We start from the raw sequence: 19,985 nt of genomic DNA, 5'->3' as shown, positions 1-19,985 counted from the left end.
TGTTGCAACTTCCTTAAAAGAAAAAAAAAAATTGGATTTATAAGATTTTGAGCTCAGAACCTTTAGCCAAAAAAGTCTTATACATTCTCTTAAAAAAAAAAAAAACTAATAAAAGGAAAAAATTGCATATCTAGAGTACTCAAATTTTCACATAATAATCACAATATTTGGTACTAAATATTCCCAATAATCACAATATTAATTTTCTTAAAAAAAGCTTAGCAAATAATTTAATCACAATATTTACACTAACAAAAAAAAATTTCCCAATATGTTGTAATTTAATCACAATTATTTACTAAATATTCCCAATAATTAATCATAATATTACTAGTCATTATAGATATTTTTTCTTAAGTAGATTCATGATCTTATATAAATGTGTCCTAATATTAATTTTTTTAAAAAAAAACTAGCAAATAATCACAATATACTAACAAATAAATTAATCACAATATTTACACTAACAAATAAGAAAAACAAAACTTTTCCTAATATGTTCTAATTTTTTCTTTAAAAAAAAAAACTAGCATATAATCACAATATTGTAAAAACATTACCTAAGAGTGTTGTGTGAGATTAGTATTCTGTGAATGCAAGTGAGTTTAGGAAAATTGTTTCATAGAGTTGAGTTTCTGAAGAGAAGAGTTGAGTTTTTGAAGAGTATTAGAGAAGCTGTGAGACCCCACGGTAAGGAGGGACAGGTCCAGCTGGGACCCACGGACACGTGGAGGGCTGGGGACTGATGCTGCTGTGGGGGGACTGATACGCCCACATGATGTTGTTACTGTGGGGAACTAATACTGCTGTGGGATGAGAGTGATGAGACTAGGAACTGATGGAACGATGCTCCTTGGACTCGTTTTTTATACAAAGAAACCGAGTTCAGAGGACTTGATTTACATGTATAAAAATCGAGTCTTATGAACTCGGTTTCTAGGCTTAGAAACCGAGTCCAACGAACTCGATTTCTCGCCTACGTGGACAATCTGGCCACCTCAACTGATGGCAAAATAATAAATAACAAACCTAGAAATCGAGTCCTCTAAACTCGAATGGCTAGATACCAAATTAGTTTGAAACGTTTCTTAACTAATTATATTGTTTGAGTTTTGTAGTTATTTTCTAAAAAATCCCGAGTACAGACGGTGCGTTTCACCCTCTCTCTCTCTCTCTCTCTCTCTCTCCCCTTCCTCTTCTTTCTTCTTTCTCCACCCATCATTTTTATTTCTGAACCAAGAAAATCTCCATTTTATATTTTCCCGCATTTTCTCGGCAACCAAACAAAAAAGGAATTAGACTTGTTTCTAGATCTGGATGGACAAGGTGGTGGAGGCTGTAGAAACGGCGAAGAAGGAATGGGACGAAGCGTATAGTCGGGCCAAAGAGCATATAAAGGCGATTGAAGGGTACGGTAAACATAGGGAGGAACAGAATTCGAATTCGCTTCCGAGATTGAACGGGCTTGCACAGGACGCCTTGGCTTTGCTTTCCTCGCTCCAATTCAGGCTCGATCTTCTCGCGCCACAGTTGCCTACCGATGATCAAGTCCAATCCGCTACAACTCTGCTCGATTCCTGGAAAAACGAATCCCACAAGTACTCAATCCTCTCCCTCTTTCTCTGAAATTTGAGATTGTACTCTAGGTTTGGTTGCTGAGAAAATGTAGGAAAGTGAACTGGGAAAGGGATAGAGAGAAAAAGAAAATTTGGACTCTTTTGTTGAATTCTCCTTTTTTATTATTATATATAATTATAAATTGAATTGCCTGATAGGAACTGAACTTTGAAGCCAACTAGTTAAAAGCGATTGCATTGATTAGAGGATTATGTTGGAAATGAAATATAGTGAGTTCAACTATAATTAGTATAATTCTCTGTTCTTTTACCATTTCTCAGCAACCAAATACAATGCCCTGTGCTTTATTAGTTTTCTTAGAATTGCTGAAAAAGATGAGAGAAAAAAAAATGTTCAATATTAATGCTTGTGTTTTGTTGTGATTGTTGCTAGTTTGCGACAGAGTTTGAGAAATGCCAATTTACAAGCAAAGGCTAACATGAGGAAAGCTGCTCAGGAAGAGGTAATCAACTCCATGTTATATACTCTCCCCTCAAAATTGAATGAGGAAATATATTTCTAAAACCCCACCGTTGAAGTAACCCATTTTGTGAAAAGCTTGTAAGTTTTTATTTTATTTTGTTTTACACAAATGGGTCTTGAGCACGACCTCACTGTCTCCCTAGAACTTATGAGGGGAGAAGGTTCCAGCTGAGTTAGAGCACATTGGCGAGCTCTGAAATGAGGTTTGGTTTAACATAGTTGTGTTAATTGCAGAGAGAGCTATTGCTGGGTGGTGGAGGAGAGTCCACAATTCGCAGACGCAACTTACAGTATGTATGATGCTCTATATATTTGTTCCCAAATTTAATACTGGGATTGTAATTTTGGGCATACTTTATGAACTTCAACAAAGTTCGTCATATTTTTAATGTGGATTAGTTAATGTAGTGTATGATCTACAATTGTCTGTCAGGACAAAGGCTGGAATGACATCTGCTGCTGAAAGCATCACTGATAGCCTTCGGCGTACTCGCCAATTGATGGTTCAGGTTAGTAGCTATAGTTCTTCTTGTCGTGTTTTGTAATAGACTAATAGGTGTTTTTGTGGGATGTGCAATTAATTTACTCACTGGATCTTTTTGTGCTTATAGGAGGTGGAAAGAAGTGCAAGCACACTCACGACTGTTGGTACGTCCTTTTAATTCCAACATCTTATATAAATTTAACATTGTTTGATCATAATGATACTGGATTAGATCTGATCTTTTATCCGGGTTGTTTCTTGTATTTTAGGTAATCAGTTTGGGTACTCTTTCTGATTTGATATAAACAATGTTAAAAAAAATGATTTTAAATAGTTTAGGAATCAAAGAATTGTGGTATGATTTTGATATGACTGCATGATTTAGCAATGATGTTGAATCTACTTTAACCCAATGATCAATTAGGGAAAAAAGAGTAGAATCTTCCAATATATGGGATTCATTTGAAGCTGCAGTAGAAATGTTAATTCATTTTCTATTAGGGTTGCATCACAAAGGAAAGATGCTGGGTTTTTCTTTTGGTATGTGGTTGATTCTCCCTCTTCATTACTCAGTCATATTTCAAGATGAATTGCCTAGATTTCTGAAAGAAATTGTTCTTTGGAGCTCTTCTCCTTTATTACTTTAATCAACTATTAATATGTAACCACTGCCTGTTATAGTTGTAAGAAGATTTATGCAGTTTTATTTTTTATTCTTAATCATTTTCCATTCCCTTGTGAAATTTTATTATGGCCATCTTCTTGTGGTTCATCCTGTGTGGGGATGCTAAAATTTTGATCATCCCAAAAACTTGAATTTAAGTGTGTGTAAGAAGTAAGTGCTTGGCTCATTTTTATCTTGAGTATTATGATTTGTTTTTGGGAAGCCTACACAACTAGTTGGAAGTTGTAGCTCTAACAAGTAAAGCACAATATTTTCTTTTTTCTTTCTTTTGCTTGCTGAAAGAACAATATATACGTTATGTTTGTTATCAAATTACACACACGGACTTAAGGACAGGAAATTTGGTCTGATGGAATAGAATTGAGGTGCAATTATGCAAACAAAAAAAAAAAAAAAACGTGGGTTTTGTCCCTTAAATTCATGTATCTGGATAATAATGACTTGGATTTTGGTTTTTAGTTTGGATCTAGTGATGAGGTTATAGTTTCTTCAAAATAGTCATGTGGTTAGGCCTATGGCTGTAACCCCATTTATCCACCTCCAATTTCACAGATTCACCTAGTGATCTATCATGAGAAACTGGGAGCCTATGCAAAGGTTATAGAATAATCCTCCTAAGGTGACCTCCTGGGCATGAGGATAAACTGCTTAGCCCATTAAGGGTGAAAAGCCCCTATATTAGCTGGTAACTAGTTCTGGTGGGTGGGGTCAGTTGCCCTTAGGAGTTTGATTAGCAGTGAGGATTATTGTACAATATGCTCTGTGACTACAACTAATCTAAGTGAAGTTCTCCTATGTCATCTAAAAAAAAAAAAGATCCTCCTGAAGTGAATAATGACAAAGAGACAGATTTGTCATCATATAGGCTTCACCATGAGGATGATGCAATTTAGTTTAATATTTTGTTGTATAGTTTTGTGTGATTTGTTTGTTCAATGTTTCCCCTATGATTTATCTTGTGATGCTGTTTTCTTTCTTCTTTTTGGTTAGATGCTCACAAGATGCATATTTATTAGAAATTTTTAGCCAAAGTTTTATGTGATTGTATTGCTTCCTAGTATATGAACGTAGACCATACTTTGTCAGAAACAAGAAAGAAAAGAACATAAATCGTTTACAAGAACTTGGGACATGACTTTGTTCTGTGTTTGTTTGGTTGGATCTGTAGAGGAATCAACCGGAGTATTAAAGAAGGCTGAAAGTGAATACAAAGGGCAACGCTCGTTGTTGATGCGAACCCGGAACCTACTCTCTACAATGCAACGTCAAGATGTCCTTGATAGGTAAAGAAGAAACTGTATTTTTCTCTGATGACTAATTATCTTCATTTGCATGAGTCCATACTGAATCTTTCTCCGAACAGGGTGATACTTGCAGTTGGGTTTTTCTTGTTCTCTTGTGCTGTTCTTTATGTTGTCTCAAAGCGATTTGGGATACTAAAGTTGCAGCAAAAGGTTACTGCTGCCATAAAAGCTGGTATGGTGGGACAAGCCAAGATTGGAGGTGGGGCTTTCGCAAATGGCATAAATGACAATGCAGTTCATAGGGTGGATGTTCCTTTAGATAGACCTATGCGTGATGAACTTTAAAGTTCTATTCTTTTTGTCATGATCAAAAGCGTTGTCCTATAAAATGGCTCTCATGCTTTCTTGTGCCCTTATCTTACATGGCTCTAAGGCCATATCTAACGCAATGTGCCATAATTCCCTAATGTTTTTCTTTTTAGAACCCCCATCTCCCCCCCCCCCCCAAAATACTAAATATCATAAAAGTAAATTGCTTCATTTCTCAATGGCCGAAAAGATGAAGAGGCTTGTAACTCCATTGACACATTCTTGTAATTCCAACGAGAATGTCCAGGTTTAAATCCTCCCTACTCTATTGGTGTAACTATCAAACTATCAAATTATTTATTTAAAAAAATGCCCAAAAGTTATTTAAGAAGAGAAAGGAAAAGTAAAGTTGGCTTCAATCTTATTTTTGTATGGTCAGTTATCAAGAGACTGCCTGTTGCAAATATATACAATCTTCTTGCATTGGATGTAGAGAAAAATCATGCATATGGTTCACTTCATAGCTAAAGGAAAGCAATGAGAGACATCCATTTCAGTCAATCTAACAGTCAGCTGATTCCTTGAACTCAAAGCAGTCAAGCTTTTCTATTAAACATCAACTGAATAGAGCCAATTGTCTGCCATACAGAGAACTTGAAGAAGTGCGAGCGACTCTTGAATAGATTTGAGTGCTTACGCCAGGAGCCAGAAATTCCTGTGGGTTTTTGTATTGAGAAGAAAGCCTGCATTTTGGCCCTTTTTCTGCACTGCAACACAGGTGCACTTGCTATTCTCGATCAGGTACTCTGCCGTGTCTACCACTTTTGTTCCTCTAAGAGGCCGCTTATGTCTGTTGGTACACAAAGAGATGCAATAAATGATTAGGAAATAATTTGTGTTCACAGTCTAAAATTTTGTAGAAGTTGTTAAGAAAAAAAATATAAACAAGAATTAATTTGTGTAAGTTTAGAACTACAAATTGTTTCTTGAAACCAAAATGAGCTTTCCGAGGACTAGGAAACAACTTTTCTGTTTGCTAGGTTGGAAACCATGTTTGGTTTCAAAATGCAATTGGTTTAGAGGCGCAACAAAATTCATAACAAATTTTACAATTGTCTAAGGTAACTAGTTGATAATGATAGATAATAAAGTAGTTTTAGTGGTGGGTCCATATGAGAATTAATAATAACTTGTTAAAACAACTGTTGTGAAAATTGTTGTCTCTAGTATTACTCTTCAAAATAGTGTTGTGAAATTCACCTGCAATGGGTGCTCGCTCTTTTTTTTTTCATAAAATTCAAATGAATAGATAGCAGGAAATGGAGTTAAGTTTAAGAGGTGTACGGTGGAAGTAAACAATTTTTCTATCATACCATTTTTTTGTTTTATATTATTATGTTTAACTGTTGAAGCATGTCTCTCAATCAGAGAGGAAAGTACTGGTTATCCTAAAATTCATTAGCAAGTAACATGCATTCTTTAATCATTAATGGTTTATAATAATCTTTGCTTTATATATGGTAGGAAAATTGTGCCTAGCTTTTATTTTTAAGATAATGATACTCTCACATTTACATTTTAACATCTACTTTCATATTTTAAATGTGGATATTTCCTTTTCTCCATATCAAATGTGTACATCAACACATTAATTGTGGTTTTTAATTGTAAAATGAGTGTAAGATGATATTTTACATGACATTTATCCAATTACAAAAAGAAAAAGAAAGTTAATCCATGTAGAAAACAATTTTCGTTTCTTGTTATTCAAATTCTGAACCATGTAATATTATTAGAACATTTTTTTTTTCTTTCTTTTTGATAGGAAATATTAGAATAACTTGAATTTCTATCCACCATACATATTGTAACGTGAAATTAAAACTAAAAGATACGTTACTCTAAAAACTCACCCTAATATTGCTGTTGAAAGACTCCGGCGCTGCCCTATAACTATGACATCGATCCCAAGTTGGTGGCTTTGGAAAAGAATAGTATTTGCCTTGTCCTTGCCTTCCATTTCCACCCTCTCTACACGGACTCTAACTTTAGGATGAGCAACCTTACATGCACTCTTCATTTCTTCAAGAAAATCCACATCCACAGGCACAGCTCCACATGATCCACCTCCTTCCGAGGATCCCATGTTTGAGGATGAAGAAGATGATGAGGATGATGAGCCTACACTAGGCCTTTTAAGAAACGTAGAGAATGTGTATTTCCATGATGGGTTTTGATTCTCAACGTGAAGAAGAATCAATTCATCTTGCTCAAACAATACATGTGAAAGAGCATATTGCAATGCAACTACAGACTCACGGTTTGGCTCTGCCACCACCATTACCTTCCGCAACGCCGGAGGGTTGCCGGTACCGTTCCCGCTACCACCACCTTGCATGGGGGCCGTGCATGGCCCTCCTCCAGTACTGTTGATATTATTGATCATCGACCGAATTATTAACAAACACTACACAAAGGCTTTGGAAGGAGCTAGGAAGTGTGTAATAATATAATAAGCGGTAAGTCATGATTTTCGATGTGTTTATCGAGATGGACAACTATTAACAAATTTTTAATTAGCTTACATCATGTGAATAACGATCTGGTTCTGCTTCGTTTCCATGCTAAATTTGGATGTGTTTGTTTTCGAAACTTCAACCTCGAGACCCGGTCAAGCTCTAACACAAAAAACCAATTTACTACCCCAAAAAAAAAAAAAAATGAAGACCGTAAACATTACAGTTACAATGAATGTGATTTTTTTTGGTTGATAATTTCAAAACATAATAAATAAATGTCTAAATGTGTTCTTCAATAAAATAAAATGTCAAGTCTACTACTACTAATTAATTTTACACTACAAAACATCTACAAACTTATATGATAATAAATGTGATGGTGATGACTTAAAAGTTAGAGAAATGCTATACATACAACATTTTCATAACAAATCTTAAGTAGTAGGTTATTATTAGTTGTTATGAGTTGAGAAAAAAAATCATTTTAGTTGTGAATTCAAATTAAAACCAATAACAACTTACCACCTACGATTTATTGTGAAAGTATTGTAGAAGTCGGATTTTTCTAAAACTAATGTAGGAAAATTTGTAATCTCCTAATACACTAAACAATAAAATGCATTTTTTTTATTTGTGTCTAATCAATGATCACTTCCTTAATTTCAAACCAATATAATCTCGTTTACCATGTAAACTAAAGAGTTTTCAATTAAAATAAAGCATTGGATTAAGTTTCCCTAGAGTTCTTAAGGAGATTTTATTTTATTTTATTTATTTATATATAATTATGAAGGTAATCCCATCCCATAGAGTTTCTATAATTTTTAATCTTAGTAATTAATTTGAAAATAAGCATACTGGATTTTATCACGGGGTCAACATTTAATTAAACATTGACTATCATCATTGTGGCATCTATTTAAGGGAAAATGTTGCTGTACACAGTACACACAAGCCATTTTACACAGTTTGTGTAAGAAATTCTAGACTTTACTTTAATAGTTATCTTCCATTTACTAGCTGTGCTATGCCTATGTGCTTTGGAAAAAACATCTGAAAAGCATGCTGATAGCCTGATCAGACGCTTCTTTAAACGAGTTTCGCTTTGAACAAAATATTTTAGATTTTAGGATTTGGAAGTTGTAGGGGTTGTTGGGTATATCAGTTCGGGATCCGCTTATTTTGTTGAAACTGAAAATTTTTTGCTGAAAGTACGGTAAATAAATGTAGAAGTTAGCTGAAATAGTACAGTACTAGGACCCATGAATACTACCAAAAAGTGCAGTGAGACCCATAAATAGTAGCAAAAATAAGCTGAATACTAAAATAAGTTGGCTTTTTAATTTTTTCCAAACACACACATAATTTTAAACACATATTTTCAGTTTTTAAATAACATTATACGCATTTTTACACACTTTTTCATCCACACATATTTCTAAAAAAATTAAAAACTGTTATTTAAACATACGTACTAAACGAGCCCTTAAGCTTTAAGAGCACCTAAATGCGCTTTTAACAACATTGGTATGAAACACATAAATCTAGGGCTTCTTTGGTTATGGTGTTAAACAACATAACACGTGTTTCTATAACACTTTTTCATTTACACATACTTTCATAACACTTAAACAATATTACTAGAATAATATTACCAAATGGGCCTTAATCACTCTAAATATATTTACTCTCAAATGCATAGGTCATCTCCAAACTAACCTCCAAAACCCGATTCAAATCAACTAATATAAATTATCATAAATATATGAGTCATGTTAACGGATGCCCTTAAGGCAATTATTAATAAATCATAATAGAAAATTTTTGACATTACTTTTATGAAAAATATAAAAAGCTGTTAATAATATTTATTATTTTATCATTCTCCCAATAAAATATTTCTAAAAATAACTCTTAAACCAATGCTCACATTGGTTAACATTTTCCCAAATATATTAGTTACAACTTAAAAGTGTATTGACAATTCCTACCATTTTCTAGAAGTTCTAATGTTTCATGTAACTTTTTCTACAAAAATTATTTTCCTTACGAAGCATGCAATATATAATTATACAGTGATACATACTAAATATGAATATATATTAATATCCAGCAAGCATCATATTCTCTGGATTGCCATATCAAATTTTTTTTTTTTTTTTTTTTTTTTTTTGAGAAAGAAGACCAAAACTCTTATTTAGTAGGAAGGCCAGTTAAATCGGCCTGGAGTACAGAAAGAATATCTGGTGGTACATCCTCCATCCAGACTTGCATTTGAGATAAATAAATTGCCCTTCTTGCTAAAGAGTGAGCTACAGTATTACAATGCCTACACACATGAGAGTAGTTTATTTTTGAGAAACATGAGGCAAGAAACTGAATGTCCTTCAGTATGTGACCAAAACTTGACAGAGAGTGAGTGTTGTTTACTAGTGCTGAGATAAGTATCTGCGAGTCCCCTTTCAAGGTTATCTGCTGAAACCCGGTCTCTAGTGCTAGCTTCAAAGCCCTCCTTGCTGCCATTGCTTCCACTTCGATAGCCGTAAAGGGAGGTGTGGTTTTTTCCGAAAGAGAGAGCATGACTTGGCCCTCTGAGTTGCGGATAACCACTCCCAAGCCGGCGCTATTTTCTGCTGCAAACTGAGCGCCATCGAAATTAACTTTGTAAATGTTGCTGCTCGGTGCTTGCCAACTGGTTGGTGGTCAGGCCACTGGGATGATGGTTGAGAAGTTGTAGAGCTTAAATTCACGCATCCTATCTTGTGCTTGAGTTATCAGCTCGTTGAGTGGAGCTGCTGGTTTTCCGAGGCGAAGGTTATTTCTCCGATTCCAGATTGCCCACGCCACCATGGAGAAGAGTGTTGGGTCCCTGTTATTTGCAAAAACACAACCAATTAGATCAATAAAAGATGTCGCCTGCTTTAGGCAACTATGATTCCAGAGCTGCACATCTGCCCACAGTCCACACAGCTTTGGACAGTGATATAGTGCATGGACCACGTCCTCTCTTTGGTCTTTGCATTGCTCACAAAGGTTATCATCAATGACTTTCCTCTTCATCAGGTTCGTCTTTGTAGGTAAAGAATTTTTTGATGCCCACCAAATAAAATTTTTCACCTTACTCGGAACCTGTAAACTCCATATAGACTTCCAGAGAGGTTTTAGAGACTCCAGATCAGATTGACCAGGTTGAGATGAATGGTACTCTTGTTGCAAGAAAGTGTACCCTGACTTGACCGTGTACTCCCCAGTAGGGGTGAAAGGCCAGGTGAGGGTGTCTGCCTGGTCCGTGTGGCTCAAGGGGATTTTTTTGATCATCTCCGCTTCAAAACTCAGTAGATTTTCCTCCAGCACATCTTCCTTCCAAGCTCTGTTTTCAAAATCCAAAAGAGCACTAACTTTAGCATCTGCCAAAGCTCTTGTACATGGTGAGATAATTTTTGGGGAGTGCTTTGCAGGCAACCAACGTGTACCCCAAATTGAAACTGAGCATCCATCTCCAATCCTCCAAACCGCACCCCTTTGTATTACTTCCCTGCCCTTAATTATGCTTTTCCATGCATATGAGGCTGAGTTAGGATTTGTGGCTTCCATAATTGTGCAGTTGGGAAAATACTTGGCTTTGAAAACTCTATAAAACAGTGATGTTTTATCATGCAAGAGTCTCCAAGTTTGCTTTGCGAGTAGTGCATCATTGAATCTTGAAAGATCTTTGAAACCCATCCCCCTTGTGTCTTTGGTTTGCAAAGCTCCTCCCACTTTGTCCAATGGACCTTTCTGCTCTCTCCTCTTTGACCCCAAAAAAATTTTTTAACCAAAGTCTCAATATCATGGCACAATCCGATTAGTAGCTTGAAACATGACATCGCGTAAGTAGGCAAAGCTTGTGCCACTGCCTTGATTAGAATCTCCCTTCCCGCCTGAGATAGTAATTTCCCTTCCTACCCTTGCAATTTTTTCCACACCCTTTGCTTGATATTGTCAAAGCTCTCTTTTTTTCTTCGACCAATGAAAGATGGTAGGCCCAAGTACTTTTCATATTGCTGCACCACCGGCACTCCAAGAGCGGTTTTGATTTTGTTTTGCATATCCTGAGAGGTTGATTTACTGAAGAATAGAGTGGTTTTGTCTCTATTTATTTGCTGCCCCGATGCACCTTCATACTTGGTTAAGACTTCCAATAACTTCTGACACTCACTTTCTTTTGCCCTGTAGAAGATAAGACTATCGTCTGCAAAAAGAAGGTGGGTTAGTCTAGGACCATTCCAGCAAATCGAAACCCCCCTTATGTCACCCAAAGTATTAGCTTTTTTCAACAACCCATGAAAACCCTCTGTGCATAAAAGAAATAAATAAGGGGAGAGAGGGTCGCCTTGTCTAAGGCCTCTAGTTGGGGTAATGTGCCCTTGGGGTTCCCCATTTATTAAAACTGAGTATGTGGCTGTCGAAATACACTTCATCATCAATTTAACCCATGCCTCTGCAAAACCCATTTTCCGCATCAGTTTCTCCATGTATGGCCACTCCACCCTATCGTATGTCTTACTCATGTCCAACTTCAAAGCCATGTACCCTGTGTTACCCGATGAGTGATTTCTCATGTAGTGTAGAGTCTCAAAAGCCACCATGATGTTGTCTGAAATTAATCGATCCGCCATGAAAGCACTTTGATGATCAGAGACAAGCTGTGGCATAATTTGTTTCAACCTGTTTGCCAACACCTTTGAAAAAACTCTAAAAAGAACATTACTAAGGCAGATAGGTCGATATTGTGAGACATATTCAGGATTTTTTACTTTAGGAATTAAAGTAATAAAGGAGTGACAGAGTGCATTAGGCAGAGTACCTGAATTTAAATACAACAAGATTGCTTATGTTACCTCGGGACCTACCAAAGACCAATATCCTTGGTAAAAAAGTGGTGGCATACCGTCAGGGCCAGGGGATTTTAAGGGTGCCATCTATTTTAAAGCATTTTCAACCTCATCTGCAGTAAACTCCTTTAGCAACTCCACATTCATGTCTTCTGTAACTTTTGTAGGTATTTGCTCCAAAATCTCCTCAAAGTCCACCGGTGCACAGGAGGTAAAGAGTTTTTGATAAAATTGGACTACAGTATCAGTCACACGGCTTGGGTGAGTGCACCATTGACCATTTTCATCAAATAACCCTTTGATGTAATTTCTTCTTCTTCTCTGTGTTGCTTTACTATGGAAAAAGCGAGTGTTCTTGTCACCATCACGAAGCCATTGCACTTTTGATCTTTGAGCCCACATTTTTGCCTCACGGTCAAGGAGTGTGAGGATTTGTTTTTCTAAGTATTTCATCCTTTTGTTGCTGCCCCCATTCATCGCAACCAGCTCTGCTTTTGCCAATAACTTCCTTGTTTTTTCCAATTCTTTCCTCACATTTTTGAAATTTTTTTTACTCCATTTGGTTAGCTCCTTCCCACACTCATCCACCTTACGTATCACCTTTAAAACCTCATTTTCCCCATTGTCCCGCTGCCACACAGCTTGTACTGTGTCTGAGCAGCCTTGTTCAGTCAGCCACATCTGCTCGAATCTAAACGGTCTCTGTTGTGAACAATTCATCCCATCCGGCACAATCAAAATAGGTCTATGATCAGATGCATCTGCCTCCAAGTGATAGATTTTGGTATCCGGAAATAAAGACAGCCAGTCCGAAGTTGCCACAGCTTTATCAAGGCGCTCCCACACTGTGTAATCCGCAAAGTGCTTATGCCATGTAAATTCTGACCCCACAAATCCCAAATCAATAAAGCCGCATTCATCAAGTACCTCTCTAAAAGCTTGCATCTGTCCATGTGGCCGAAGTCTACCTCCCCTTTTCTCTGATTGTTTTGTTATCTCATTAAAGTCTCCCGCACAAATCCAAGGTGCAGATCCCCTTGCTTTCAAACTCTTTAAACGAGCCCATGCCTTATGTCTATTCTGTGTATCAGGTTCTCCATAAAATCCTGTAAATCTCCATTCATCATCCTTGTTCTTATTCACAATTGTATCTATATGATTTTTTGAGAAAGTTTCAAAGCTTAAGTCAAAATCCTCTTTCCAGAAAATTACCATTCCACCCGCCTTATTTCTTCTTGGCACCACAAATTTATGTTTGAACTTTATTTTATCTTGAACTAAAATTAGCCTTGTTTCATCCGTCCATGTTTCAGCTATAAACACAACAGAGGGATCTTTTGCCCGCACCATATCCACGAGTTGATTTTCTGTTCGTTGGTTCCCAAGCCCCCGACAGTTCCAACATAAGAGACTCATTGATTCTGGCGGGGCTGGGAACCAGCCTCCGCCAATATGTTTGTTACTACTTCATCCACCCGAGAAACTAGTTTCAATTTCTTCAGTAACTTTGGTTGATCCTCCTCTCTGCCACTTCTTTTTTCCCCTACTGCATCCTCCATCACAATACCTGATTCAGTTTCTGCCGGTTGATTCTTTTCCATCTTCTTGTATTAAGTTCTGGACTGTTTGAAATATCAGCTAATGCTGATGCTGGACGGCACTTTAGGGGATGGGAATTGTGTGCACGTGAGTACACTTTTGTGGAAGAGCCTTCCTCATTAATTTTCAAAAACTCCAGATTATTTTCCTTATTGTTTTCCCCCTGTTTGTCCTGAGAAGTCTCCCTGTTGGCCTCAAACTTACCCAATTCACGGTCTATCTCCTGAATTTGCTCTTCAAATATCTCATCAGATTTTTTCTCTGCCATAAATGCCGGGTCTGCTATATTTGGATATAGCTGGACTGTGGGAGTTTGATTTGGAAATAACGGATCTTCTCCCTGAATATCTGGAGCAGAATCCGTGGTAACTGATTGCACATTCCTTTCCTTTTCTGACCGTATGATCTCAGGTGACGGACCCCCCTTACGAACCACCACCACTGGTGGTTTCCTGCTCTGGTTTGAAGGCGCTGCCTTGGTCGAGTTGCTTTTTTTGGAGTAAAATCCAGGGACCACGACTACATTCTTTCGCGTTCACGTGAAGGGCTGTGCACGTATCCATGGACCATATTGTTGAGTTTCCAATTGTAAAGTTCCTTCGCTATCAATCCATAGATCGCAATCTTTATCCGCGTGTGTGAGGCAACCACACCAGTAACAAAGGTTGGGGAGGCGTTCGTATTTGAAGGACACCCATAACTCCTGCCATTTTCAAGTGATATGACATGTCCATGACACAATGGTTTGGATACATCAACCCTGACTCGAACCCGAATGAAACCATCTCCTTCTACCTCTGTGTTATCTGCTGAGCTGCTAACCGTGCCTATAGTCTCACATATTTTTTCTGCTATCTTTTGAGTTCTGAATCTAACTGGTATTTCATGTACTTGAACCCAAAAATTTACCATGTTAAAATTCATATCACATAAATCAACATCCTTTTCATACCGCTGTAACACCACTAGGTGTTTGTCAAAACTCCATGGCTCTAACGCTAAGATTTTTTCCATCTCCTCATGGTTGTCGAAAGTGAATAACACGAAGTGGTCATCCTCTTTTTTAACCTTGAAACCATTTCTCGATCTCCATATCGGGTTGAAAGTCTTTGCAATAGCTTCAATGTTTAACACCCGTTTGGTCAAAAGCTTTGCTGCAAGAGTGAATTCTGGTTCTGCCTCTTCTTCATTCAGGCGAAGGTTATCCCCTTCCTGGTCTGTAAGATTTAGACAACTCCATGCTTTAGTGAGGTCGTCCATTTCTAAGAGTGTTTCCCAATCCCCACGAAGAAAAAAACCCACAAAACCTAAGGTAACACTATTACCAAAGGGACGAAAATACTCCTACAAAGAAGGGACTGCAAATTCTACGACCTAGGGGAAGAAGGAGCACCCTCTGACCCTAGAGAGGAGAAACTTTCACAATTGTGACGTGAAATGAAGTGGCAACCTCCAGATTGCCATATCAATTAAGCATCATATTTTCCTGCATTTTTTCAGCTTCAGGAAAGGTAAATTTGACTCAAAACCAATCCAAGAAAATTAAATTACTGGTCAATTTTGCGAGATCCATGCCCGATCAAAATATGCCCAATTGAGTCCCTTCTAGAGATTATCTTCCATTTGATTACTTCACATGAATCACGATACAATCGCTCAATAATTAACATTAACATCGTACCTACTAACCAGCCTGTCAAAATTTCTCTAATTTGATCATGATACTCCCAACCACCCAAAATGGCCCAATATTTCAAATTATATATTTAAATATAATTGCATGTGACCTGCATGTAATGAATATATAATGCCTAAATATGTCACCAATGATCTATTTGGATACTGCTTATTGCTGAAAATTGAAAACAGGTCCCGTGAACAGTGCACGAGACCCACTAAAAAATCATAATTTTGCTGAAAACACTTTTCTCTTCCTACACTGTAACCATGGGTCCCACATTCGAAAATGTGAAACGCTCTTCTCAAAAAAAAAAAAAAAAAAAAGGTGAAATGCAAACGCAAGTGCTTTTCAGCACTATCCAAATATACACTAAATGCCTTATATTTCAACTAGTTTTTCAATAGATACATCTATGGTTCAATCCATCATTCCTTAACTATCGAATTATTTAAAATTATAATAATGCATATATTATATAATAATAAATAATGTCCATGAGCACTATTGATCGCTGAGATTAAAAGTTAAAAAATTTACTTAATCTCAAATCAAAACTTTTAACATTTTTTATTATTTTACCATCTCAACTTTTTTCTCTCACAATATTATGGTGTGATAATTAGGATATGTGCGCAAACGATCATGCCCACTTCTTACCTAATGTGATGTAAGATAATATTTTGAGTTTTTAATATCTTTAAATTGTTTGAATATTAATAATTGCAATAAAAATTGAAAGACAAAATGTTTGATAAAACTTTTTACAATTTTGAATGATTGATATTATCTAGTTTATGTTAAAATTAATAATAACGATTAGCTTGAGGTACATAGCACTCTTTTTTCTTGTCTGGTATAATAATAATGAAACATTAAGAAATAGAGAAACCAAATACAGAGGAACGTTCATTCTCTCATCCTTGAGCTCTCAGAAGTCAGAACAGAAGAAGAGATGGAGGAGAGATGAAGACACACACCCACGTGAACCATGGGAGAAATTATAGAGTCTTCTGTTGGATCACGTCACTTGTCCACCATTCCACTAAAAAACTTTCACTTGTTTAAAATTACTGAATCAGTACGTAATTAATTTTTGTTTAAAAATCTTTTTTAATCAACAATTTTAAACAAATGGAAGTTTTTTAGTAGAATGGTGGATTACGTCACTTGTCCACCATGTGAACTTTATAATTTCTCGAACCAAGTAGCTCGGTCTTTTGTAATTTGATAATGTAGATTTTTTTTTTTTTTTTTTTTTTGTAATTTTATATTGTAGAATGTTTCTATATTCAATTGTAGCATTATTGAATTGAGAATGTCTTGCCCACTCAATGATGGTCTATTCTCTGTCTCTTCTTTCTTCTTTCTTTTTATTTAGGACATGGTAAGTGGAGATGACAATAAAGTCTAGTTGAAAACGCCAAAATATGCTATTTGAGTTTATCACCCAACAGTGTTAGATAACTTGCAAGAGAGAGAGAGAGAGAGAGAGAGAGGAAGTACTTTAATGAGTTCTAGTATCTGTGGTGATATTGATGCACAACCACACCATGTGGTTCTCTTCCCCTTTATGTCCAAAGGTCACATCATACCAATCCTCCACCTTACACGCTTACTCCTCCATCGCCGCCTAGCTGTGACCATCTTCACCACCCAAGCCAATCATGCCTTCCTATCTGAGTCCCTTAATGACACTTCAGCCTCCATTCTTGACCTCCCCTTCTCTCACAACGTGCCTGATATCCCTGCTGGAATCGAGAGCACTGAAAAACTGCCTTCAATCTCCCTATTCCATTCATTTGCTAACGCTACAAAGGTCATGCAAACTGACTTCGAACAAGCGCTCCAGACTCTTCCACATGTCAGCTTCATGGTATCTGATGGGTTCCTTTAGTGGACTCTAGAGTCTGCCTCCAAGTTCAACATCCCACGATTGGTGTTCAATGGTATGAGCTATTACTCTTTGTCAATCTCCAGAGCTGTGGCTAATGATAGGCTTCTCTTTGGAGCCGAGTTAGACGACGAGTTAATAACAGTCACTCCTTTTCCATGAATTAGAGTTACTAGAAATGACTTTGAGCCCCCATTTACTGAACCGGAGCCAAAGGGTCTGAAATTTGAGTTCACCATGAAAGCAATCACAGCAACAAAGAATAGCTATGGTATTATATTCAATAGCTTCAATGAGCTTGAACCTTTGTTTGTTGATTTTTTTAATCGTAAATATATACCCAAGGCTTGGTCTGTGGGACCCTTATGCCTAGCTGAACCACCAAAGGTTAGAAATGAAGCCCACAATAATTATAAGCCCATATGGGTTCAGTGGCTCGACAAGAAGCTTGAGCAAGGAAACTCAGTTCTGTATATAGCCTTTGGGTCTCAGACACAGATTTCACCTGCACAACTCAAAGAAATAGCAATTGGGTTGGAGGAATCCAAAGTGAATTTCTTGTGGGTGATAAGAAAAAGTGAGTCAGAGATTTCAGATGACAAGTTTGAAGAGAGAGTGAAAGATAGAGGAATTTTAGTGAGAGAATGGGTTGACCAAAGGGAGATTTTGATGCATGAGAGTGTGCAAGGGTTTTTAAGTCACTGTGGATGGAATTCTGTGTTGGAGAGCATATGTGCTGGGGTTCCAATCCTTGCATGGCCTATGATGGCAGAGCAACCTTTGAATGCAAGAATGGTTGTGGAAGAGATAAAGGTGGGACTGAGGGTTGAGACATGTAATGGGTCAGTGAGAGGGTTTGTGAAGTGGGAGGGGTTAGAGAAAATGGTGAAGGAGTTGATGGAAGAAGAGAAAGGTAAGGAGGTGAGGAAGAGCAAAGAGGTGGCACAGATGGCCAAGAAAACTATGGAGGAGGCTGGATCGTCCAAGTGCACATTGGACTTGCTCGTTGATGAGATATGTGGCAAGAAGACATGATCATCAGGCGCATATATATAATGTGACTGGGTTTTGATATGTGGCAATAAGACATGATCATCAGGTGCATATATATAATATCATAGCTTATTTCATTGTATCTAATTAAGCACGGAATAATTTGCGACTTCTCCACTTAATTTGTGTAGTGTTGTATTAAATAACTTTAGTAGAACAACACCAAGAGTCAATATCTAAATATCGGCTACTTACCTATTTGATGCAATCCAGGGGTTTTTTGGTCTCCTATTGTACACATACACACTCAACAAACATACATGGCCATATAGACTGAAATTGTGTTTTTAAAACTTAATTTCAAAAGGAAGTGTGCATGTATAATAGGGCTTGTGTAATAAGATATACCAAACAACTATTATTACAATTTTTTTTCACACAATAGACTCGCACTTTCCTTGCATACTTTAGGTCATTGCCTCTAATATTGGAGCCGACCCCAATTAAATTATGCTAAATTCTTAAAATAATTTTTTAGATCTTTCTTATACAACTTTTCATCCCTATAATTTAGGCAAGTTTATGTAGAATGTTACAACAAGTGCCTTAATAACTTATCATGTCTAACTGGAAAGTTGTCTTCTAATCATTCAAAACAATGGTAGATTTTACAGAGGGTTAACATGTCTAAGGTACATTACCATTTACCAACACTGAGGGTTGTTTGAGTTTTCTGAGCTAAAAATAGGAGATGAATATTATTGTTAGGATAAAAAAAAGACCACACCCAGTACACAATGCTTTTCACTTGTTGATAGATCCCATTGTTTACTAATTACAGTTTTTTTTTTTTTTTTTTTTTTTTTTTTTTGAGTTGATTATAATGATATAGACCCTATTGTTGACTAATCACAGAGAAAAGATCCTAGATTTGGGCTAAAATCAAGGACTTGAGTTGATTATATAAGCCCTATGGTTGACTAAATATAGAGAAAAGATCCTTAATTTGGGCTCAATATCGGATGAGTTATACAATCAAGTGCAATACTTAAAATATTACCCCTTAATGGCTGAGATTGAGAGTTTTAAAAAAAATAAATAAATAAAAAACAAAAACAACAACAACAACAACAACTTCCAATCTCAATGAAAAAAAAAATTAAAAAGTTTTAAAAAATGTGAAGTAAAAATTGTTTGTTAGAGGAATGAGGGTAATTGCAGCCCATACAATGCCCTGGGTATTGCAAAGCATCCAAATCCCAGCTATACATGGTAAGGATAAACAGCATATTAACATGCCCGTCATAAGACCTAAACAACCCTCAGTGTCGTGATCCCTTCAAGCTATTCTTATAATTAGTATCCATTGCATCATGATAAAGTCATTATAAAGGACTAAAATATCTAACATGCAATATGGCATTAACTGAAAAAAGTTCTCTTTTCTTTTCTTTCACTAATTAATGTTATCATATTATTATGTATCCTTTTTTTCTTGAGTCAAATTTTTAAACAACTGAATCTTATAGTTCCAATATTTTTTTAAGGGACTAATGATAATCTGAAATGTATTGGACGAACAAGCTAAGGAAAATCTCAGTGACCA

At 36.5% G+C, this 19,985-nt stretch overlaps 3 protein-coding genes and 1 pseudogene across 3 annotated transcripts; 2 read left to right on the top strand and 2 right to left on the bottom strand.

The window, feature by feature from the left end:
• The first annotated feature begins 1,133 nt into the window (after positions 1–1,133).
• On the top strand, positions 1,134–4,932 carry LOC126688533 (uncharacterized). Its single transcript, XM_050383255.1, has 7 exons — positions 1,134–1,598; positions 2,011–2,080; positions 2,335–2,390; positions 2,534–2,609; positions 2,712–2,748; positions 4,438–4,552; positions 4,633–4,932. Exons 1-7 carry the CDS (start codon positions 1,318–1,320, stop codon positions 4,856–4,858), a joined length of 861 nt encoding a protein of 286 aa, XP_050239212.1. The 5' UTR covers positions 1,134–1,317; the 3' UTR covers positions 4,859–4,932.
• A 527-nt stretch (positions 4,933–5,459) lies between these two features.
• On the bottom strand, positions 5,460–7,303 carry LOC126688534 (uncharacterized). Its single transcript, XM_050383256.1, has 2 exons — positions 6,736–7,303; positions 5,460–5,672 (listed from the first exon to the last, which is right to left on the bottom strand). Exons 1-2 carry the CDS (start codon positions 7,266–7,268, stop codon positions 5,516–5,518), a joined length of 690 nt encoding a protein of 229 aa, XP_050239213.1. The 5' UTR covers positions 7,269–7,303; the 3' UTR covers positions 5,460–5,515.
• A 4,999-nt stretch (positions 7,304–12,302) lies between these two features.
• Positions 12,303–13,631, bottom strand: LOC126690124 (uncharacterized). Its single transcript, XM_050385256.1, has one exon. It carries the CDS (start codon positions 13,629–13,631, stop codon positions 12,303–12,305), a length of 1,329 nt encoding a protein of 442 aa, XP_050241213.1.
• Positions 13,632–16,942: 3,311 nt separating this feature from the next.
• LOC126688532 (UDP-glycosyltransferase 90A1-like) lies at positions 16,943–18,665 on the top strand (annotated as a pseudogene).
• The last annotated feature ends 1,320 nt before the right edge of the window (positions 18,666–19,985 follow it).

Source organism: Quercus robur, chromosome 6 (assembly GCF_932294415.1).
Source record: "Quercus robur chromosome 6, dhQueRobu3.1, whole genome shotgun sequence".
NCBI classification, from domain to species: Eukaryota; Viridiplantae; Streptophyta; class Magnoliopsida; order Fagales; family Fagaceae; genus Quercus; species Quercus robur.
The sequence above is the reverse complement of the archived record's forward strand: the minus strand, read 5'-3'. Positions and strand labels throughout refer to the sequence as shown.